The sequence below is a fragment of the Pseudopodoces humilis genome, chromosome 31 (genome assembly GCF_049639895.1).
Source record: "Pseudopodoces humilis isolate 2021_Gansu_Grassland_sample_001 chromosome 31, ASM4963989v1, whole genome shotgun sequence".
Classification (NCBI taxonomy): Eukaryota; Metazoa; Chordata; class Aves; order Passeriformes; family Paridae; genus Pseudopodoces; species Pseudopodoces humilis.
In genome coordinates this window covers 2,366,729-2,387,107 of record NC_142230.1, presented here as the reverse complement: position 1 = coordinate 2,387,107, position 20,379 = coordinate 2,366,729, and the positions used below count along the sequence as shown (strand labels likewise).

The window sequence follows — 20,379 nt, the reverse complement described above, 5'->3', positions numbered from 1 at the left end:
TTCCGGCCGCCGCTGTCGGGGGAACCCGAACGGGAATTGGGGGGGGGAGGGGAAATGGATGCGCCGCACGTGGCCGCCGGGACACGTGGCCGCGCCACGTGCGCGCCCCACCCGGCGCGGCCCCGGCGCGTGCGCAGCGGCCCCCTGCAGCGGGGTCTCCCCGATGACGTCAGGCGCAGCAGGACCAATCAGCGGCGGGGAGGGGCGGGGCCTGGCGGCGGCGGCGGCGGCGGCGCGGATCCCGTGGGTCCAGCGCGCTCCCGGTCCCGGTCCGGCCATGGCCCAACGCGGCGGCCCCGCGGTGCTCCCCGACAACCCCTTCCAGGACCCCACGGCGCTGCAGGCCCGGTCCGGCGCTGTGCTGGATGGCTACAACCCCTTCGAGAGCGACGCGGTGGGCGGCGGGGCCTGCCCGGAGACCGGGGCCTGCCCGTGCACCGGAGCTTCTTCCCGGGCACCGGAGCCCTCCCCGCTGCCGGCGCAGTCTCACCTCTCTCCTCTTCCCCTGCAGCCACCGCCGCCGTTCCAGACCCCTTCGGTAGCGCCGCCGCCCCCGGTACCGGCGGCCGCGCAGCCCCCGCGGAAGGCGAGTCCCACCGAGCCCCGCAACTACGGCTCCTACGGCTCGCAGGTACGGGGGGAGGCACCGCCAGGCCGGGCGGGCCGGGGGGACACGGGCGCCGGCGGGAGCCCAGGGTTTGTGTCCCCCGCTCCGCAGGCCTCGGCCGCCGCCGCCACGGCGGAGCTGCTGAAGCGGCAGGAGGAGCTCAACCGGAAAGCGGAGGAGCTGGACCGGCGGGAGCGGGAGCTGCAGAACGCGGCCCTCGGCGGTTCCCAGAGTGAGTGGCTGCGGGGCTGGGGAGGGACTAGGGAGGGACCCATCCTCGCTCCTCCTCACCCGGTTCTGTCCACAGCGAGGCTCAACAACTGGCCCCCGCTGCCGTCCTTCTGCCCGGTGAAGCCCTGCTTCTACCAGGACATCCCCGTGGAGATCCCTGCTGACTTCCAGAAGACAGTCACGACCATGTACTACCTCTGGATGGGTGAGTCTCCACGGGAACCTCGGGGCAGACCCTGGGAGGAGGTGGAAGGATGAATGTGCTGCTGCTCTGGGGAAATTGGGATGAACAGGTGGTTGTGGGGGTTGGGGGAGCCTGGCTCTGGCTCCTGAGCGCTGTCCTCTCCCTCAGCCAGCACCATTGCTCTCTTCCTGAACTTCCTGTCCTCGCTCGCCTGGTTCTGCGTGGACCCCTCGTCTGGTTCTGGGTTTGGCCTCTCCATCCTCTGGGCTCTGCTCTACACACCCTGTTCCTTCGTCTGCTGGTATCGGCCCATGTACAAAGCTTTCAGGTGTGTCCCTGCACCGTGTGTGCCCTGCTCCAGCTCCTGGGGGCTCTGTGGGATGTGGTGGTTCCACCCCGAGCTCCCTGTTCCCCCCATGTCTCCTGCTTTAAGGAAGGTTTGAGAGCTTTCTTCTGTGGCCTAACTTCGCCCATCTCTTCCTCCCAGGAGCGACAGTTCCTTCAACTTCTTTGTCTTCTTCTTCGTCTTCTTTGCCCAGAACGTGATGTACGTGCTGCAGGCCATTGGCATCCCAAACTGGGGATTCAGGTGCGCCGTGTGCTGACCCTGGAAAGGCAAGAGGTGGGTGGGGGAGAGGGAACCTGGGGACAACAGCCTCTTGTTTTGCAGTGGCTGGATCCTGAGCCTGATAGCACTGCGGACTAACACAGCCGTGGCTGTGATGATGATCCTGGTGTCCTTGTCCTTCACGGGAGTGGCTGTGTTGGGGATCATTATGCTGAAAAAGGTGGGTTAGGATCGAAGCCTTTGGCTCCCTTTGGGGGAGGTTTGGGCTGTAAACCTCCTTTTACGAGGGCCCTGGAGCCCCAGCCCTGACCCCAGCCCGCTCCTGTCCTCCAGATCCACTCTCTGTACCGCCGGACGGGTGCCAGCTTCCAGAAGGCTCAGGAGGAGTTTGCGGCCGGGGTCTTCTCTAACCAGGCCGTGCGCACGGCCGCGGCCAACGCCGCTGCGGGCGCGGCCACCAACGCCTTCCGCGCGCCGTAGCCGTGCCCGGCCCTGCCTCCCTGGCGCACGCGGGCTCTTCCCGAGGAAGAGGAAATCCGAGTTGCACTTTCACTGGATCCCTGTGCGTCTGCATCAGCTGTCAGAGGCTGCCTCATCCCAGCTTGGAAGTGCTGGTGCCTGAATCGTCTGCTGCTCTTAACCCCCTTTCCTCACGGACAGAGGCTGTTCTGGTTTGTGCTGGTCCCCTCCCCTCAGCAGACTGGGGGAGCAGGGTGGGAAGTGCTGCGGCCGAGCCCTGAGCTTGCCATCACCCTCCCTTCCAGCACCAGCTGTTGGGGGCAGGAGCCTCCTCCAGATGGCTGGAATGCTGCTTCCAGGGACTGGAACGGTCACTTGCCTTCCTTGTGCTCTCCTGTTTCCCCACCTGGTGATGACACATGTGTGCCCTGGGGTGTGGAGGGTCCCCTGTGTGCCCAGGGACCCCCATGCTCTGCTAAGAACATCATCCCCCTCCCCGTCCTGGGGCTTGCTCTAGTGGGATGAGGATGGGGCTGATGCTTTCCCCAGGGTGTGTTGTCCTTTTGTCCTGTCCCTTTCCCCATCCTCTCCCTCTCTCCAGGACCAGGGATGAGGAGACCAGGGCAGGGACAGGCAGAGCTCGGGCAGCTGCTGCCTGTGGGGATCCTGCCTTTAGCCCATGTGGACCCCAAAGCCAGGCTGGGTGCTGAGGAGCAGCCCTGGTGTTCACATGGCTCCCCCTCACCTCCAGGGAGAGGTGAACAGCTCCTCCAGTCCCCCTCCCCACCCGCTTCAAGGACTGTGACCCCTTGCTCCCCCCAGGACCCTTCAGCCAGGGCCTTCACCCTCCTCAGTGGGGGCGAATCCCTGCGTGCAGCCCCGTGTCCCCCTTACCTGCGCTCTGTCCCCTGTCCCGGTATCCCTGGGGATCCCCAGGACAGGTTTCATGCATTCTGCTTCACTCCATCTCCTCTCGGATGCTCCCGGTTTGTCCCTGCAGCTCCGGGGCTGGCGAGAGGCTTTGTGCCTTCAGCTGTGGGGGCCGGTGCCCTCCCCGTCCTGCTGCGGCGTGGGCTCCTCTGGGGGTCCGTGCCTCCTCCGCTGCTCCCCGTGTGCTGTTCCCCGACCGCCTCCCGGTTTATTTAAGGAATAAATGAAGGTTCACTCTGTTCTTTCGCCATCTCCGTGCGCCGACCAGGGCTGGGGGGGAGCGGCGGGGCCGGTAGCGGTGTCGCAGCTCCCGGGGATGGTGTGGGTGGACTACAGCTCCCGTCGTGCCGCACAGGGGCGGCCCCGGGGCGGGCGCGGCCAAGAAGCCGCCGGCGTGTGGTACCTTCCCCGCATCTCCCGGCGCTTCGCCTCCAGCCGCGGCCCCGGGCATCCCGGAGGGCGCGGCGGCGGCGATGCTCGCTCGCAGCCTTCCGCCGACCCGGCTTCCCCGAGCGGCGCCGGGGCTGTGGGGCGCGGGGCGGACCGACCGCCGGTAGCCGCCCGCCCCTAGCGGTACCGGCCCGGTAGCGGGACCCGGCTCTGCGCCCACCGCCCGCGGAGGATGCTCCGGTCCGGACCGCGGCTCCCGCCTGCTGGCGCTGCCCCGGGGGCCGCGTCCCGGGCGGCGGCTCTCGGACCCCGCGGGGCGGGATGATCTCCGGGCGGGAGCCCGGCGCTCCACCGACGGCCAGGGAGGAGGCGGCGGTACCGGGGCCGCGCTCCGTCTCCAGCCGGCGGCTCTAGGCCGGCCCCAGCCCGGGTGCGCAGGGACGGGCGAGGCCGGTTCTGTTCTACGCGGAGCTTCTGGCGGCCCTGGCTCCTCGTGGCCGTGGGCGCTGCCCGAGCCCCCCCGCCCGGGGCAGTGAAGAGCCACCGTCAGCATCCTCCGGCAGGCCGAAAGGTGGAGCCCGGCCCGTTCCCGCAGAGCGGCTGCTCCCGCTCCCCGCGGTCCTGGCGCGGTGCCGCCGGCTGCCCCGGGGCTCCGGGGCCGGTCCCGAGCCGCCGTCCGCCGCGGCCATGCCCTCCCCCACCGACTCCAGCCGCTCGCTGACCGGCCGCAGCTCCCGCAGCCTCACCCATCTCCGCCTCCAGCGCACCTGGCTGCAGGCCCTGCTGGTCCTGGGTCTCGTGCAAGCCATCCTGGGCGTCCTCATCGTCACCTTCAGCCTGGTGGCGGCCACCATCACTCCCTCCACTAAAATCCGTCAGTCCTGCCCGTCCTGGGCCGGCTTCTCGGTGAGTGCGGGGCCGGGGCGGCGCGGGGAGGGGGCTCCTCGGGGGCCGAGCTTGCCGCCGGTCCCTGGGGAGGGCAGCCCCGCTGCTCCCCCCACCCTCGGCCCGTGGCTGCCGCGGTGCATTGTGGGAAAATCCTAAGGGCTCCCCCAGGGTGACTGTGAGGGATGGGGACCCCCGAGCAGTGCAGGGAACTGCCCGGGATATGCAGCCAAGGGCAGGGAGGGGTGTGGGGGCACCACAGTGATGACAGGGTGGTGACGGGGGCTTCTGCTCTGTCTGCTGCCTATCGGGGTGAGGGCAGCACCTGGGGTCCCCCATGGTGACCCTGCAGCACGGATCCTGGCCTGGGTTTGCTGTCCAGCCAGAGCAGCCCGCAGTCTCCAGGCCCTGAATCAGCAGTTTCTCTCGTCTTGTGGCGCCAGGGCTGCTCCTACAGCCCCGCTGCTCCTGGGCTGGCTCCAGGCCTGCGGGAATTGGGGGGGCTCTGCCTGTGGGCAGGGGCTGCTCGGGGCCCCATTGCCTAACAGTGCCTTCTCCCTGTGCTCACCCCGGGGCTTGGGAATCTGCAGCTGGCACTGTCCGGGCTCGTCGGCATCATCTCCTGGAAGCGGCCGCTCACCCTGGTGGTAGGTGTTGGGGGGGACACCCTTCCACAGGCGGGGGAGCCCAGGATGGGGAGGCCGAGCAGCCCCCGCTCGTGCCCTCGGGTGCGCAGCAGCGTGTGCCGGCTCCCTGCTCCGCGGCCCTGTGCAGCCGGCAGCCCCTCTCCTCCCACTGCAGATCGCCTTCTTCACGCTGCTGTCGGTGCTGGGCGTCATGCTGAGCCTCGCCGGCTCCATCCTGTCGTGCCAGAACGCGCAGCTGGTGAAGACCCTGGAGGCCTGCGAGAGGGTGAGGCTGGGCAGGGGCAGCCCCAGCGACCCCCGGACCTCCGAGCACGGCTCGTCCCTGGCTGTGGGGCTCTGGGGACAGGGGGAGCTGCAGAGCTGGCGTCTGGTGGGGGGATGTGCTGGTGGCTCTCAGGGGATAGCACGGCATCCAGAGCTTCCTCACGGTGTTTCTCGTCCCCAGGAGAGGGACACGTGTGTCTGCTGCCAGGCCCGCTCGGAGCCCCCACCCTCCTCCTGCAGCCAGCAGAGCGAGATGCTGACCATGTTCCCCAACCCCAACTGCCGGAGCATCCGTGTGGCACTCAAGGTGGAGGAGCAGGGGGATGCGAGGGCTCCCTGGGAAGCGGCCGCACACCCGGCCACGCTCTGCAGGCTCTGCAGCTCACCCCACTGCTCCCCAGGATCTCCTCTTCAGTGTCTGTGGCTTGACCATCTTCTCCACCATCATCTGCACACTCTCTGCTGTCGTGTGCTGCATCCAGATCTTCTCCCTTGACATCGTCCACGTGGTGAGTCCCAGCTCTGGCCCGAGGAGCAGACAGGGCTAGGGAGCAGCGTTCCCAGGCTGTGCTGGTCCCGGGGGTGCCAGGGCAGGACCTGGCCCCAGCTGGGCGCAGTTAAAGCCCAGGATGCACATCCCTTGCTGGATCTGCGGGCAGGAGGTCTCAGCTCTCCCCTCTCCCTGCAGCTGGTCCCACAACGCTCGAGCTCTGTGACATTGGAATGCACATCCCCACCCGACACCTTTCTGCAGAGCATGATGGACTTCGAGGAATTTGTTCCCCCGGTGCCACCGCCCCCCTACTACCCACCTGAGTACACCTGCAGCTCTGAGACGGATGCACAGAGGTACCAGCTGTGAGCAAGGCTGGTAGGGTGGGGGGCCCGTGTGCCCCCAGCTTGGGCTTGTCCCATCCAGTGTGGCTTTTCTGCTCTTGCCTCTGCAGCATCACCTACAACGGCTCCATGGACAGCCCCGTGCCCCTCTACCCAACCGACTTCCCCCCATCGTACGAGACTGTGATGGGGCTGCGGGGAGACAGCCAGGTGGGAGCCGTGGGCAGGTCAGGGCAGGGTGGATTCCTGCTCAGCTGAGCCCTGATCGTGCTGTCCCACAGGCCACCCTGTTCGACTCGCAGCTGACAGAGGGCTCCCACGCCTGCACCTGCGACTGCGACCGCGTCCCCTCCATCGTGCTCAGCGGAGAAGGTGAGCGCTCCCCCGGGCACAGGGGATGGGAGTGGGGCCATAGCAGATCCATCTCTTCAGCTGTGCCCGTCTGCTCCTTGCAGTATCCATGGACAGCGGGTCCCTGATCATGTCTGAGATCATGGACATCCCCGGGGACAGCAGCCCCTCGGAGGACTCGTGCCTGCTGGAGCTGCAGGGCTCCATGCGCTCCGTGGACTTCGTCCTGTTCCGCTCCATCCAGCGCAGCCGCGCCGATTACTGCCTGAGCGTGGACTGCGTGCGGTGCAGCCACCACGCGCGCAGCCCCACGCTGGCCTTGCAGGGCCCCTTCGAGGAGACTCCCCAGCCCCGCGTGCGGGGCGAGCGATCCTATTCCTGCTCCACCGCCGAGCCCGGCCACGACGGCATCTTGGTGCGGGGAGCCGTCACGCACAGCTGCAACCGGCTGGCGGGGCCGGGCCGCTGCGCCGGGCCCTGCTTCCCCGAGGTGCGGCTCAAGGACAAGGGCTCCTCGCTGCAGGGGCGTGGGAGCGGCCGCCCCACGGACACCGGCCCCGGCCGCCCCCGGCGCAACAGCGAGACCTCCTGCCCATCGTCCCCGGCCCCGGGGCTGGCCCCGCGCCCGCTCCTGAGGTCACACAGTGACCCCGGTGTCCCCATGGCCGGCCGTGCCGGTAGGTGACAGCGACCGGCGGGACGGGGTGGGCGCGTGGCAGGGTCTGTGCGGTGCAGCCGGGATGTGCCGCAGGGTTTGGATGTTTTTCTGTGGCCAGATGGGATTAGAGCCAGTCTGGGAAGGAATGGGGGGAGCAGGGGAGGTCTGCTGGCCTGGGGGGCTGGAGGGTTGGGCTGCCTGGGGTCTGCACATCTGCTGAGGCCTGAGGGCTCTCTCTGCTCCCAGCAGATTTCAGAGAAGTACTTTATACCAAAGCACTGGAGGACACCGTATCCGACTCCTCCGCTGATACAGGTCAGGGCACTGTGATCTACTGGGATAGAAAGGGGACATGGGGAGGGTCTGTAGCCCTCTGGGGATTGAGCTCACCCTGCTTGGGCTGGGACATCGGGGACCAGCGGTGGGACTGCTCCTGCTTGACTGGGGATGGGAGACAGCAGCACCCCAGGCCTGTGAGGGTAGATCTGCTGGGAGCAGCGTCCTAGGGTCTGACAGTGGGGACAGGTCCATCAGAGCAGTGGCCTGGGTGTGTTGAAGCAGTGTCCTAGGTCTGATGGTGGGGATGGATCCATCAGAGCAGTGTCCCATGTCTGTCAGAGCAGTGTCCTGGGTCTGATGATGAGGACAGGTCCATCAGAGCAGGGTCCCATGTCTGTCAGAGCTGTGTCCCAGGTCTGAGGGCAGGGATGGATCTGTCAGAGCAGTGTCCCGTGTCTGTCAGAGCAGTGTCCTGTCTGACAGCGCTCACTCTGCAGGGCTGTGCTCTGAGGCCTGCCTGCTCCACCGTTCCCACTGTGACTCCCCACCGCTGCTCCGGGCTGGCTCGGTGGGGAAGAACAAGCTGCCACCCTGCAAGAAGGTGCCACAGCAGCTGTCAAAGACAACCACCCGCTCCCTGGGGGACCTCAAGGGCTACCGGGGCACCCGGGGGCTGGTGGCCAGGTTCCTGCAGAGACCCAAGCGCAGCCTGGCAGCTGGCATGGAGGTGTCTGGGCACAAACAGGTGGGTTCTGGAAGCCACAGTGGATGGGCAACACCTCCTCCCCATAGAACTTCTCTCTACACTTTCCCTTCTGTCCCCATCAGCACCTCCACCCTGGCCTTACCATGGTTTCCGTTCCCCTGCCACACCCACCCCCATTGCGTTGGCACCCTGGCTGCAGGCAGAGCGTTCTTCCTGAAACACTGTCCTTGCCCAGCCCTTCCTGGGGGGCAGCTCCTTTTCCTTGATCCCCACTGGAGCCACGGGTGGGAAAATCATGCCTGTTGCAACAGCTTTGGCTTTGCCCCTGAGTCACTGCACCCGGAGGTAGATGCTGGGACATCCCGGCGACTCAGCTTTTCGGGATGCTGGAGTCCTTGCGCAGCCCAGGAGGCCTTGACGGGAACGAGCCTGTCCCAAATGCCAGCGTGGGCGCATGATGCACGCCTCTGCCATCCCTGGCACCTCTGCCCTCCTGCCCCGTGTGCCACCTGTGGCTGCACTGGAGCGTGGAGGGTTGAGCGCAGGGGGCTGAGTGCAGGAGGGTGCCCTGGGCAGGGCTGCCATCCCTGTGGCTGCAGCCTATCCCCGTGGGTTGCAGGTTCCCTGGAGTGCCTGGCCGGGGGCAGAGCGGCCCCACGAAGGAATCCACCTGCAGAGCTGCGGGGACCTGAGCTCCACCTCGTCCCTGCGCCGGCTCCTGTCCACGCGCCGGCTGGAGCGCAGCCGCCCCCGGAGCCTCAGCGGGGCCTGCAAGGAGAGCGCGCTCTGAGGGCACAGCCTCACCTGCAGGGACCCTGCCGTGCTCCGGTGTGGAGAGGGCTCTGGGCTCAGCCCTGGACATTGCTCGGACATTGCTGCTGCCCTGGTGGGGCTGGGCCCTGCGCTGCTGCCCCAGGGACTTAGCTGGGCCCCTTCCCCAAGCGGGGCTGGAGTGAGGGACCCCTGGGGTGTCTGCTGGGGATGGCAGTGCCTGTCCCCTGTCTGTCTGGGATGGTTATGCCTGTTCCTCGCCCTATCCCTTGTTCTGGACACGCCTGTCCCTTGCCCTGTCCCTTGTGCCAGCTGTGCCTATTCCCTGGGATGGCCACGCCTGTCCCCTGCCCTGTCCCATGTTCTGGCTGTGCCTGACCCACACACTGGCCATACCCTGTCCTCTGTGCCAGCTGTGCCTGTACCCTGGCATGGCCGTTTCTGTCCCCTGTGCCGGCTGTGCCTGTGCCCCGGGGCAGTCATGCGTGTCCCCTGCCCTGGCCATGCTGCCCTTTGCCCTGTCCCTTTGGCTGGCTGTGCTGGCTTGATCCCCGGTCCCTTGTGCCAGCCGTGCCTGTCCCCTGCCCTGTCCCCTCCACTGGCCGTGCCTGCCTTCTGCCTTGTTCTTTTGGCTGGCTATGCTGGCTTGATCCTCGGTCCCCTGTCCTGTGCCAGCGTGCCCGGAACTGCCGTGCCTGTCCCTTGCCCTGTCCCCCCGAGCTGGCTATGCCTGTCTCCTCTCCAGCCCCTCCGCCCCGTCCGGTCCCGGTGTCGGTGCCGGTGCCCCGCGCTGGCCGTGCCCGTTCCTCCCCGCCCGGCTGCGCCCGGGCCGCGCTGCGGGGCCGGTCCCGCGGCCACTGCCCCTCGCTAGAGACCGAATAAAGGTGGTCGCCGCCGCCCTCGGGGCCGGTGTCACGGGGCGGAGCAGGGCGGGGCGGGCGGTCAGCTGATCGGTCACGGGGTGCCGGCTCCCGGTTTGCCGGTGGCGGCTCCGCGGGCCGGAGCGGCCGGTGCCGTCGGGGCGTGGGGAGGCAGCGGGGACCGGGGCCGGGACCGGGCCTGCGCCTCTCGGGGCGGCGGGGGGAAGCGACCCCGCAGCCGCGCGGTTCCCCCGGTTGGCGGTCCCGGAACCGGCGCGGGGGAAGGTTCGGGGCCAGGCCCGCCCAGAGTCGGTGCCGCTCCTGCACCGGGTGTGGGCGGGACGGGCTGTCCGGGCGCCCTTAAAGGCGAGGCCGGCGGTGGAGTCGGTGCTGCCGGGAGCGCAGCGGGAGCGGCGGGGCCATGGGGGCCGCCCTGTGCTGGCGGCTGCTGCTGGTGCTGCTGGCCGGGCACCGGGCCGCAGGTGAGCGGGGGACCCGGGGCTGCGCGGGGATGGAGGGCACCGCGGTCCCCGGGCATCCTGGGACGCCCGACGGACCGGAATGGGAGGGGAGGGAATCCCTTGGGAGTCCGTGGCCGGGATTCCCGGGAGTTGCCTGCGGGTCCGGGGGCAGAGGAGAGCTCGCTGCTCCGGAGGTGCCGGGGTGTGGAGCACGGGGCAGTGGCATCACCCCCGGGGCAGGCGGGAGAGCTGGCGGGGACACCTCCCTGAGGCTGCCCCCAGTGCCCTCCCGTGCCCCCCAGGCGCCCGGCCCTGCAGTCCCAAGTACTTTGGGCGTGATGCCATGGTCTGCGTCTGCAATGCCACGTACTGTGACACTCTGGATCCCCTGGCCCTGCCGGACCCCGGCTCCTATGTCAAGTATGAGAGCAGCAAGGCCGGCAAGCGGCTGGAGCGGAGCGAGGGGAGGTTCCAGCGCAGACTCTGCGCCCCAGGTACTGCCACGGATGGCAGGGATGGGATGGACCCTGCTGCAACCCACCGTCATGCTGGGCTCCCCTCCCTGCAGATGTCGTCCTCACCCTGGACACGACGCAGCGGTTCCAGAGGGTGAAGGGTTTTGGTGGCTCCATCACGGACGCGGCCGCCATCAACATCTTATCCCTGCCAGAAAGAGCACAGGATCACCTGCTGCGCTCGTACTTCTCTGAGGAGGGTAGGGTGTCAGGGAGACAGGTGGGATGGTGACAGGGACTGTGGGTGCTGGCATGTCTTGGACACCTCATGTCCCACTGTGCCTGGCAGGGCTGGAGTACAACCTCATCCGCCTGCCCATGGCCAGCTGCGACTTCTCCCTCCACGCCTACACCTACGATGATGTCCCCTACGATTACGAGCTCACCCACTTCAGCCTGCGAGATGAGGACACGAAGCTGAAGGCGAGCGGTGGGAGGGAGCAGGGTGGGCTGGAGGGTCACAGGGGCTGACCTGAGTCAGCCCCTCCACCTCCTCCTGCAGATCCCCCTCCTTCACCGAGCCTCGGCCATGAGCAAGCGGCCGCTGTCACTGTATGCCAGCCCCTGGACCTCCCCCACCTGGCTGAAGACCAGCGAGTCCTATGTGGGGAAGGGGACACTGAAGGGGCAGGCAGGGGACAGGTACCACAAGACCTGGGCCAACTACTTTGTACGGTGAGGAGCGGCTGGGGCCGGGGCGATACCTGGGGAGCTCTCAGTGGTGGCACTGGGGACTCCTCACCCCTTCCCCCCACACCAGGTTCCTAGATGAATATGCCAAGCACAACGTGACATTCTGGGCAGTGACAGCAGAGAACGAGCCCACGGCTGGGCTGATCAACAATTACCCCTTCCAGTGCCTGGGCTTCACAGCCGAGCAGCAGCGGGACTTCATCGCTCGGGACCTGGGCCCGGCGCTGGCCAACAGCTCCCACCGCCACGTCCAGCTCATCATCCTGGACGACAACCGGCTCCACCTCCCTCACTGGGCCAGAGTGGTGAGTGTGGGCATGGATGTGCCATCATGGTGACCTGTGGGACACCCTGTTGGGTGCTGGGTCTCTGTTTCTGCCCTGTGGGACTGACTCTTCTCCCTGACAGGTCCTGGAGGATGAGGGGGCAGCTCGCTACGTCCACGGCATCGGCATCCACTGGTACCTGGACTTCATCGGTCCCATACAGGACACAGTGTTGCCCACTCATGAGCTCTTCCCTGACTACTTTATCCTGGCCACGGAGGCGTGCATTGGTGCCCATTTCTGGGAGCGGGATGTGATCCTGGGCTGCTGGGAGCGGGGAAACCAGTACAGCCACAGCATCCTGATGGTGAGGCCCCTCTGTCTCCCTGTGCGCTGGGCCCTGGGGAGGGTTGTTGGTGTTGGGCAGGCATCTGAGCTGTCGTGTTGCAGAATCTGAACCACTTTGTGGCCGGCTGGACTGACTGGAATCTGGCCCTGGATCTGGAGGGGGGCCCCAACTGGGTCAAGAACTACGTGGACAGCCCCATCATTGTGGACAGCAGCGAAGGCATCTTCTACAAGCAGCCCATGTTCTACCACATGGGGCACTTCAGGTGGGTTGGAGCCCACAACGTGTGCTCCAGCAACAGCTCCTGAGAGGCACAAGGCAAATTTGGCTTGAGAGGAGCTCTCCAGGGGTCTGATTCCTACCCTGAGGTTGCTGCTCATTTGTCTGTTCAGCAAATTCATCCCCGAGGGCTCCCAGCGTGTGGGGCTCGTCGCCTCCAGGGAGTCCAAGAAAACAGCGCTGGAGTACGCGGCTTTCCTGCGCCCTGACGGGGCTGTGGTCGTGGTGCTTCTGAACCGGTGGGTGATGCAGCCCGGCCCCCCTGTGTGTGACCCCATCCCCCTGGGCCCTGTGCAGCTGCTGCAGGTCTGACCGCCCTGCTCTCCCCACAGATCCCCACAGGACATCGCCTTGGGGCTGGCGGACACCGTCGGCCTCATCGCGGCCGTGGCTCCGGCCAACTCCATCCAGACCTACCTGTGGCGGCGGCAGTGACGGGGCCAGGATGGCCATGGCTGGCCAGGGGCCGGACGCAGCCGGGCCGGACGCTCAGGCCCGCGGGCTCGGGCCGGGGGAAGCGGCTCCCCGGGGCCGCGGCGGAGCCGGAGCGGGCTGGGCCGGGCCGGGAACGCCGTGCGTGTGCAGGAGGGTCGGGGGCACCGGTGCCCCTCAGGGTGGAGGCCGCACAGGCTGTGAATGCTGCGTTCTGCTGTTCTGACATTAAACACGGATGCTGCCTTGATGTCTGCGGCTGGAAGAGGAACGTCTGGGTCCCTCCCCTGCTCCTGGGCACTGTGGCTGGGTGCCACCCCGGCATGGAGCCTGCTGGAGTCTGGCGAGCAGCGCAGAGCAGCCGGAGCATCGTGGGGCAGCCCCTCTCCCTGCCCACCGCCTGCCCTTCTGCCCCCTCAGCTCCCCGTGGGGCTCACCCTGCTGAGAGATGCTCCAGGCAGAGTCTGCTCCCCGTTCCAGGCACGCACTCCTGGCTGGGGCAGGGCAGAGCCCGGCTGCGCTCCTGATGCGTTTCGGGACGGGTTTTAGGACCTAGCAAGTGGCTCGGGATTCGCCCTGAGTGCAGCGTCAGGAGCAGGGACAAAGCCCTTGGACAGCCAGCTCTGGCTGAGGTCAGGGCAGTGCCGGCTGCTCCTGTGGCTTTTCTGGGACAGGGAGGCTGGCCAGGCTGGAGGAGCCATGCCTGGAGCCAGCTGGTCCCCGTGGGGTCTGAGCCGAGGGGTCCCCACTGTGGTGGGGAGGGTGGGAGTGCACCCACCACACATCTGGGGTGGCTTGAGCAAGCGGGGACAGGAGCGGGAGTGGGTGCTGAGTGTGGGCGCACCCAGGAAGGAGGGAAGGAGCTGGCAGGGTGTGAGAGCAGGAGATTAGGGCAGGGAGGTCATAATTTCAGGGCGAGGAGGGTGGCACGGCCCCTGGGCTGATGTGTGCAGGCGGGATGTGCCCAGGGGTGCTGTCAGGACTGACAGCCCCAATGCTGCGTGGGCTGAGCACAGCCCAGGCGTGGTCAGTGAGTGACAGTGTCACCCTGGGACACTGGCACGCCACGGAGCCACAGGGATGCTGCTCTTGGAACCCCGCAGCTCCCGAGAGTCCTGGGGAGAACACCCTGCTCCTGCCCGGAGGCTGTTTGTGTTTGTCCACAAGAGGGAAATGTTTCTCCAGGATCATAACTTCAGCGAGTCCCATCCCCATCACCCCACTGCCATCACCCTGCTGCCAGCATCCCACTCTGGGTGCAGGGCTGCTCCCCCACCTGTTTCCTACTTACCTGCCCTGGTGCTAGCAGCTGGTGGCCGATGCTGAATCACTCTGGTCCACGTGCCCTGGTCCCTGCGCTCGGCTCCGTGCTGAAGGACCGACTGGCTCTGGGATAAACGTAGCGGGGGCGAATCCTCCGACGTCGCTGGGCTTGGTTCTGCTCATTAATTCTTGTGCAAAGCCTTGGCTTGTTTGGGGCTCACAGTGACTGGGGACCTGCAGCAGCTGGCTTGGAACCAGTGATCACCCTGAGGACTGTCCCCACGTGCTCAGGGCTGGGGTCCTGCTGCTGGGAAGGAGTTGCTGTGATGCCACACCGAGGCTCTTTGGCATAGATGTTTACAGAGTTGTGATCCCTAGAAAGGTGACTCAGCCCAGCTCCATGTCCCTGGTTCCCATCTTCACTCTCCTGGCTCAGGGAAAAAATTCACACCCTGGCTCCTCTGATGGCTCCTTTGACCCCACATCCTTGACCCCATCCTGGAACAAACCCACCCGTGCACTGCAAAGGGTGATCACACCATGCCACGAGGCCCCTGAGACCCCCAGGAGCTCTCTGTATTTGGAGATTGGCCACAAGAAACGGCTTTGGGGGCTTGGTGGGGCTGCCTGGTATCTGTGTGCCAGCAGCTCCATGCGGGGTGTTGCCTGGCCCCTGGGTCTCACTTTTCCTGCTCAGCAGGACACTCTTATCAGCTGGTGTTGATAAGGATGAGCTCCAGCAGCCTCCGCAGTGTTTTGCTTCCAGGAGCTGTGGGACCTGAGCCAACTGGGGGGGCTGTGGCTGATGGGGGCCAGGAAAGACTGGACTTTGGAATGGGAAAGGGTGAATGGGGGCATCCTGGATGGCTGGAAGTGAGCTTGGAGGTGGCTGATTGCCTTAGGAGCTATTAATCCCTCCCCAAAATTGGGGCTCATTAGCCTGGGTGTAGCAGTCTGATCACACCTTAATCACACTTGGAGGTGGGAGATGCACAGCGCAGCGGGACAGGGACAGGAGCTCCCTCCTGGGCCACCTGTTTGCCCCGTGAGATGTAACCAGGGGCTACCTGGCCCCATCTGCCCCAGCCCCAGTGGCAACTGGCCCAGATGTTGCATGGCTCAGCTCCCAGCAGAGGTGTGGAACTGTGGCAGGGCCCACGGCAGGGCAGTGCTGGGGGTAGGAGGAACTTTGATGAATTGAATTGCCCCAGAGTTGCATCTGATATGCCAGAAATGGAGAAAATTAGTCATGAAGTGCTGCTCCACCCATGGAGAGAAAGCTAACGGAGCAGTTTAACCCTGTGCAGGGGAGCCCTGACCTGGTATTGATGCTGCAGGCTAGCAGAGCTGTGGCTGGGAGCTGTGGCTGGGATCTGGCCACCCTCCATTCCCTGGGCCACCCCTGCGTGGAGATGCTGAGGATGTCCCCGCAGTAATGGGTGCATGTCCACAGGAGTGGGAGCGTCCTGGGTGATGGGATCAGATAGGATCTGTGTGCCCAGGTGACCTGGCCCAGTTCAGCCTTGGCTCGCTGGGCTTCAGGGTCACTCTTGGAGGAGCAGGGAGTGCTACCGGAGCACCAGAGCTTTGCTCCTGGCACGATGTTGGGACAGCAGGATGCCCTTTGAGGGTCCAGCTGCTGCTGTTGACAGTGGGAATGCAGCCCTGCAGGAGCTGGGGTATTGCCCGCTTGCTGCCACCGCTGCCACCACTGCCGCCTTCCCCAGCACGTGCTGAGTTGGGGAGGATGATGCCAAAGGCTTGGGCAGGCAAGGGCAGCAGCCCCAGCTCCCATGTGGCCTCCAATGCTGTGCCCTGAGCTTTCACTGACCTTGCCTGGGTGTCCTGGACCCTCCTGTGCTGAGCACACAGCCCTGCGGCCCCTGGGGGACAGTGGGGACAGCGGGGTGGCGGGCAGGGGGTGTCTCAGGGTGCTGTAGGAGGTCCCCAGCAGGACTGGCAGCCGTGCCATGAGCCTGTCCTTGGCTCTGCTGGGTTCCCAGGGGCTCAGATCTGCCCCTATGACACCTCCCTGTGCTGGCTGAACCTTTCACTCAGGCACAGCTGCCAGCACCGTGTCCCTGTCCCTCCTTGGCACTGCGGCAGAGGGGACCCGGCGCTCCCCAGCCCCGTGGCGAGGAGATGTGCGGCGGTCCCGAGGGCAGGTACGGGCCGGGAGGAGAGCAAGGAGGAGCTGTGGGGGTGGGAGAGGGTGTGCTGCGGAGGGAGGTCTCCGAGCAGCTCCCTGTAAAGGCGAGGTGGGGAGGCAGGAGCTGCTGAGGAGGAGGAGGGCTGGTGGCAGCGCAGGTCGGGAGCAGCTGGGGTGAAGGCGGGTGGGGTGCGGACCCTCCCCACCCGACCTGCAAGATGAGGGTGTTTGGGGGGAATGGGGTATGTGGCAGGAGCTCCATGGAGGAACAGGGAGATGGGGCTGATCCCTCCATCCCCGTGCCTTGACTGAGGGTGTCCCCGCCGCAGGAGCTGCTCCCTGGGACCTGTTTGGGGAACGCGGAAGGGCCATGTGGGCTGTCGGCATCCTGGGCTGGCTGCTGCTGCTGCTGCTGCCAGTGTCCCGGGTGGCAGGTGAGCGCGGGGACGTCGCGGGGGTGGCAGCGGGGCTTGGGCACCCTGGGGCAAGGACGGGAGCCCAGGGGCAGCGCGGAGCTGCGCCCGGGAGGTGCCGGCATGCGGAGCACGGGCATCGCCCTGGGGCAGGCGGGAGAGCACACAGGGATACGTCCCTGAGCCATCAGCCACCGCCACCCTTCCACGCCTCCCAGGTGCCCGACCCTGCATCCCCAAGGATTTTGGACACGGCTCGCTGGTTTGTGTGTGCAACGCCACGTACTGTGACACGCTGGACCCCCTGGTCCTGCCGACCCCCGGCTCCTACGTCAAGTACGAGAGCAGCAAGGCCGGCAAGCGGCTGGAGAGGAGCGAGGGGAGATTCCAGAGCAGTCTGCGCACCCCAGGTACTGCCACGGGTGGGTGGCGGTGCCCCCGAGGGACCCCCGGGCAGCACGGACTGAGCCGGGCTCTTCCCGCAGGGCTGCTGCTGACCCTCAACATCTCCACGCTGTACCAGCATGTGAAGGGCTTCGGAGGGTCCCTCTCCGATGCTGCTGCCATGAACATCCTGAAGCTGTCACAGCCAGCCCAGGACAACCTGCTGCGCTCCTACTTCTCTGAGAGCGGTGAGCGGTGCGGGCACGGCGGTGTGAGCAGATGGTGGGGTCACCAGAGGTGGCTGTGCCTGTCCCTGCTGCAGGGACGTCGTCACCTGGATGCTCCGGTGCCGCTTGATGCTTTTCGTGCTCCTCAGGGATTGAGTACAACCTCATCCGGGTCCCCATGGCTTGCAGCGACTTCTCTGTGCGCCCCTACAGCTATGATGATGTCCCTGATGACTATGAGCTGAAGCACTTCAGGCTGGCGGACGAGGACGTGAAGATGAAGGTGGGAGGCTGAAGCTGCGGCCATCAGCACCTTGTCCCCTCTGGTGCCGGAGCTCCTGCCTGTGCCAGGACCTCCAGGACCAGGTGCTGCTGAGCCCTGCACACTGTGGCAGTGCAGCATGGGGACAGCCTATGGGAGCTGGCACCTCCTCCGGGGCACGTCCTGGCGCATCCCAGCTGGCACTGGCAGGGTGAGGAGCCAGGGCGCTGTGCCTGGGGTGGTGCTTGCCAGCTACCAATCCCTGCTGAGGTCCCCTGAGTTCTCCCCTTCCTCCAGAGCTAGGCCCTGTGGTTTTGGGGAACTGTGGCTGCAGCTGATCCTGTCCCTCTGCCCCCTCCCACAGATTCCCCTTCTGCGCCGAACTTTGGCCATGAGCAAGCGGCCGCTGTTGCTGTTTGCCAGCCCCTGGACTGCCCCAGCCTGGATGAGGAGTAACGGGGATGTCCGTGGGAAAGGGACTCTGAAGGGGAAGGCAGGGGACAAGTACCACAAGAGCTGGGCCAACTACTTCATCAAGTACTGTCTCTGGAGCCAGGCTGGGATGGGCAGCGGGAGGAGGATTAGGGTGGGAGTGGAGGGGCAGCACAGCTGATTCTGCCCCCCCTTCTCTGCACCAGGTTCCTGGATGAATATGCCAAACACAACGTGACCTTCTGGGCAGTGACGGCGCAGAACGAGCCACTGGCGGGGCTCCTCACACCCCCCCAGGCCCCCACCATCGCCTTCACGGCCGCACAGCAGCGGGACTTCATCGCCCAGGACCTGGGCCCCGCGCTGGCCCACAGCCCCCACCGCACACGGCTCCTCATGCTCGACGACCAGCGCATCCACCTCCCACACTGGGCCAAAGTGGTGAAGAGCAGCGCCCCTGCCTTTCCCCTCTCTCCCCAGCCCCAGGCTTTATTGGGAATGGAGCTGGCAGCCTCTCCCAGCCCTGGAGAGCGGGAGCAAACCGGGTCTGCCAGAGTGGGAGCCGGAGCTGGCTCCTTCCAGAGCAGCCGCCTCCGCGTGTGCCCGGCGGGAGTGAGGACAGGAGGTGGCACCCATATCCTGGATCCCTGGATCCTGGCAGTGCTGCTGGACACCAGCACCTTTTCTGGGCAGAGTTTTGGCTTGATTTCGTTTCCCCCCCAATAATGCTGCAGGGGTTGTTTGGGGGAATTACCTAAAACTAGGAGGAAAGAAAGTAAAATGTGCTCCTGCCCCAGCCTCAAGCCAGGCAACATGCCCCTCCTTTTCCTCCAGCTGCAGGGCTGGACCACCCCAGGGGGATGTGGAGGGAGGACCAGGCAGCAGCAGGGCCCAGGTGGAGGGCAAAGGGCCCACTGAGAGGCAAACCTGTGCCCCATCCCCTGTGCACTGCACCCACCGAGGTGCCAAACCATGCTGGGGCACCAGATCCATGCCAGGGTGCTGCAGGGAGGGGGCTGCAGGTGGGGTGGGCTGTGGTGCCCATGGGAGGGGACAAGAGGTGGCCCTGAGAGACCACACTGGCACACGGAGTCCACGTGTCCATCCCCGCAGGCTTCAGGCATGGGGAGCGTCGGTGTGAGGCATCTCCTTTGCTCCCTAGGTCCTGGGAAACGCCACAGCTGCCCGTTACGTGGCTGGCCTGGCGGTCCACTGGTACCTGGATGCCATCGTCCCGCCCGGCTGCAGCCTGGAGGCCACCCACAAGCTCTTCCCCGACCATTTCCTCCTCTACACAGAGGCCTGCACTGGCTTCTTCACGTTCCGCTTCGCCGTGTCCCTGGGCTGCTGGGAGCGGGGGGACCACTACAGCTACAGCATCCTGACGGTACGGCCCCCACACGGCCCGCCCGGGGCTGGGGGGAGCCCTGCACAGCCCCTTCCCTGCCCCCCCAGGTCATGAACCACTTTGTGTCTGGTTGGACCGACTGGAACCTGGTCCTGGATCTGGAGGGAGGCCCCAACTGGGTCAAGAACTTTGTGGACAGCCCAGTCATTGTGGACGGCAGCAAGGACGTTTTCTACAAGCAGCCCATGTTCTACCACATGGGGCACTTCAGGTGGGTCAGGGGGGCTCAGGTGCTGCCGCCAGCCCCAGACCAGGGGCAGAACCCATCTCCTGGTCCTCTCCCCACAGCAAGTTCATCCCCGAGGGCTCCCGGCGGGTGGGGCTGCACAGCAGCCGCCGTTGCCTCCTCTGCCAGCTGGAACACGTGGCCGTCCTGCGCCCTGATGGTGCCCTTGTCCTGGTGGTCCTCAACAGGTCAGCTCGGGCAGGGGACGGGGATGATGCTCAGCCCAGGCTGTGCCGACCGGCTCAGCCCCTCTCGCTCCCCAGGTTTGGCCGGGATGTGCCATTTGGAATCCGGGACCCTGCCATGGGCTTCATTGAGACTGTGGCTCCAGCCCACTCCATCCAGACCTACCTGTGGCGGCAGCAGTGAGAGCCAGGGGAGTGCTGGGGGGCTCTGGGGGGCTCCGGGGGTCAACTCTTCCTCCACCCTTTCCAACATCCCTCAGGAGTGGCAGCAGATGCCAGGAGTGCAGCCCCTGCACGAGGGGCTCCGTGTGCTCCTGGCACCGGGGTCTGGCCAGGCCTGCTCCTTCCCAGCCTCCCCTCCCTCCCGGCACTTCCCATCCCTCTGGAAGCTCCCTCTGCAGCAGCTCCTGGGCCACACTTCCACACGTGGCCCCCTTGAAACCTTCGCGTGTGTCGTGGGCGCCAAGTAAAGCCATGACGCTCTCCCTCCGGAATGCGCCGTTCCCGTCAGTGTTTCCTCTACGCGCTCGGAAATCGCTCGGTTTTCCTCGGCGGGGCGGCTCGGGGCCAGGGGTGCCCCGGGGGCTCCGGCCCCCGTGGCCTGCGGGTGTCTCCTTGTTTATCCCTGCAGCTGGAGCCTCCGCCACTGCCAGCCCTTGATTCATTCCATATGTGCTGTTGGTTTTCCCCAGCTTGCTTTTTGGGGGAATATTTTAAAAATCCAAATGTCAGACGCTGTTGGAAAGGCAGAGTAAATGATATCAGTGGCCCCATCCACCAAACCTTACGGACAAATTAGGCTGGTGCC

The 20,379-nt window shown here is 66.1% G+C and overlaps 4 protein-coding genes across 5 annotated transcripts; all 4 read left to right on the top strand.

Moving 5' to 3' along the window:
* The first annotated feature begins 227 nt into the window (after positions 1 to 227).
* Positions 228 to 3,218, top strand: SCAMP3 (secretory carrier membrane protein 3). The gene is made up of 8 exons (XM_005532350.3): positions 228 to 394; positions 512 to 631; positions 719 to 839; positions 915 to 1,043; positions 1,191 to 1,350; positions 1,510 to 1,611; positions 1,693 to 1,810; positions 1,924 to 3,218. Exons 1-8 carry the CDS (start codon positions 278 to 280, stop codon positions 2,068 to 2,070), a joined length of 1,014 nt encoding a protein of 337 aa, XP_005532407.1. The 5' UTR covers positions 228 to 277; the 3' UTR covers positions 2,071 to 3,218.
* An 823-nt stretch (positions 3,219 to 4,041) lies between these two features.
* Positions 4,042 to 9,665, top strand: ENTREP3 (endosomal transmembrane epsin interactor 3). 2 transcript variants are annotated; one of them, XM_005532272.2, is made up of 12 exons: positions 4,042 to 4,275; positions 4,845 to 4,901; positions 5,056 to 5,166; positions 5,347 to 5,472; positions 5,567 to 5,674; positions 5,854 to 6,014; positions 6,113 to 6,212; positions 6,284 to 6,374; positions 6,458 to 7,030; positions 7,258 to 7,326; positions 7,788 to 8,035; positions 8,616 to 9,665. In XM_005532272.2, exons 1-12 carry the CDS (start codon positions 4,057 to 4,059, stop codon positions 8,784 to 8,786), a joined length of 2,034 nt encoding a protein of 677 aa, XP_005532329.2. In that variant the 5' UTR covers positions 4,042 to 4,056; the 3' UTR covers positions 8,787 to 9,665. The 2 variants fall into 2 exon arrangements, with proteins under 2 accessions (XP_005532329.2, XP_087924742.1); XM_088068616.1 differs by having other exon boundaries at positions 4,057 to 4,275; positions 7,261 to 7,326.
* Positions 9,666 to 9,837: 172 nt separating this feature from the next.
* Positions 9,838 to 12,872, top strand: GBA1 (glucosylceramidase beta 1). The gene is made up of 10 exons (XM_005532273.3): positions 9,838 to 10,109; positions 10,391 to 10,582; positions 10,657 to 10,803; positions 10,893 to 11,026; positions 11,106 to 11,278; positions 11,364 to 11,601; positions 11,705 to 11,929; positions 12,013 to 12,176; positions 12,304 to 12,429; positions 12,523 to 12,872. Exons 1-10 carry the CDS (start codon positions 10,049 to 10,051, stop codon positions 12,623 to 12,625), a joined length of 1,563 nt encoding a protein of 520 aa, XP_005532330.3. The 5' UTR covers positions 9,838 to 10,048; the 3' UTR covers positions 12,626 to 12,872.
* A 3,532-nt stretch (positions 12,873 to 16,404) lies between these two features.
* On the top strand, positions 16,405 to 19,755 carry LOC102111411 (lysosomal acid glucosylceramidase-like). The gene is made up of 10 exons (XM_005532351.2): positions 16,405 to 16,468; positions 16,666 to 16,857; positions 16,933 to 17,079; positions 17,208 to 17,341; positions 17,685 to 17,857; positions 17,959 to 18,193; positions 18,915 to 19,139; positions 19,208 to 19,371; positions 19,449 to 19,574; positions 19,650 to 19,755. Exons 1-10 carry the CDS (start codon positions 16,405 to 16,407, stop codon positions 19,753 to 19,755), a joined length of 1,566 nt encoding a protein of 521 aa, XP_005532408.1.
* The last annotated feature ends 624 nt before the right edge of the window (positions 19,756 to 20,379 follow it).

Bases quoted from the DNA above. Each gene is read 5' to 3' on its own strand.
- SCAMP3 (XM_005532350.3), top strand. From the start codon at position 278: ATGGCCCAACGCGGCGGCCCCGCGGTGCTCCCCGACAACCCCTTCCAG. The intron at 395-511 runs GTGGGCGGCGGG...CTTCCCCTGCAG, and splicing joins ACCCCTTCGAGAGCGACGCG to CCACCGCCGCCGTTCCAGAC. The intron at 840-914 runs GTGAGTGGCTGC...TTCTGTCCACAG, and splicing joins GGCCCTCGGCGGTTCCCAGA to CGAGGCTCAACAACTGGCCC.
- GBA1 (XM_005532273.3), top strand. From the start codon at position 10,049: ATGGGGGCCGCCCTGTGCTGGCGGCTGCTGCTGGTGCTGCTGGCCGGG. The intron at 11,279-11,363 runs GTGAGGAGCGGC...CCCCCACACCAG, and splicing joins TGGGCCAACTACTTTGTACG to GTTCCTAGATGAATATGCCA. The intron at 11,930-12,012 runs GTGAGGCCCCTC...GTCGTGTTGCAG, and splicing joins ACAGCCACAGCATCCTGATG to AATCTGAACCACTTTGTGGC.
- LOC102111411 (XM_005532351.2), top strand. From the start codon at position 16,405: ATGTGGGCTGTCGGCATCCTGGGCTGGCTGCTGCTGCTGCTGCTGCCA. The intron at 17,858-17,958 runs GTACTGTCTCTG...TCTCTGCACCAG, and splicing joins TGGGCCAACTACTTCATCAA to GTTCCTGGATGAATATGCCA. The intron at 19,575-19,649 runs GTCAGCTCGGGC...CTCGCTCCCCAG, and splicing joins GTCCTGGTGGTCCTCAACAG to GTTTGGCCGGGATGTGCCAT.
- ENTREP3 (XM_005532272.2), top strand. From the start codon at position 4,057: ATGCCCTCCCCCACCGACTCCAGCCGCTCGCTGACCGGCCGCAGCTCC. The intron at 6,015-6,112 runs GTACCAGCTGTG...TTGCCTCTGCAG, and splicing joins TCTGAGACGGATGCACAGAG to CATCACCTACAACGGCTCCA. The intron at 6,213-6,283 runs GTGGGAGCCGTG...GCTGTCCCACAG, and splicing joins GGCTGCGGGGAGACAGCCAG to GCCACCCTGTTCGACTCGCA.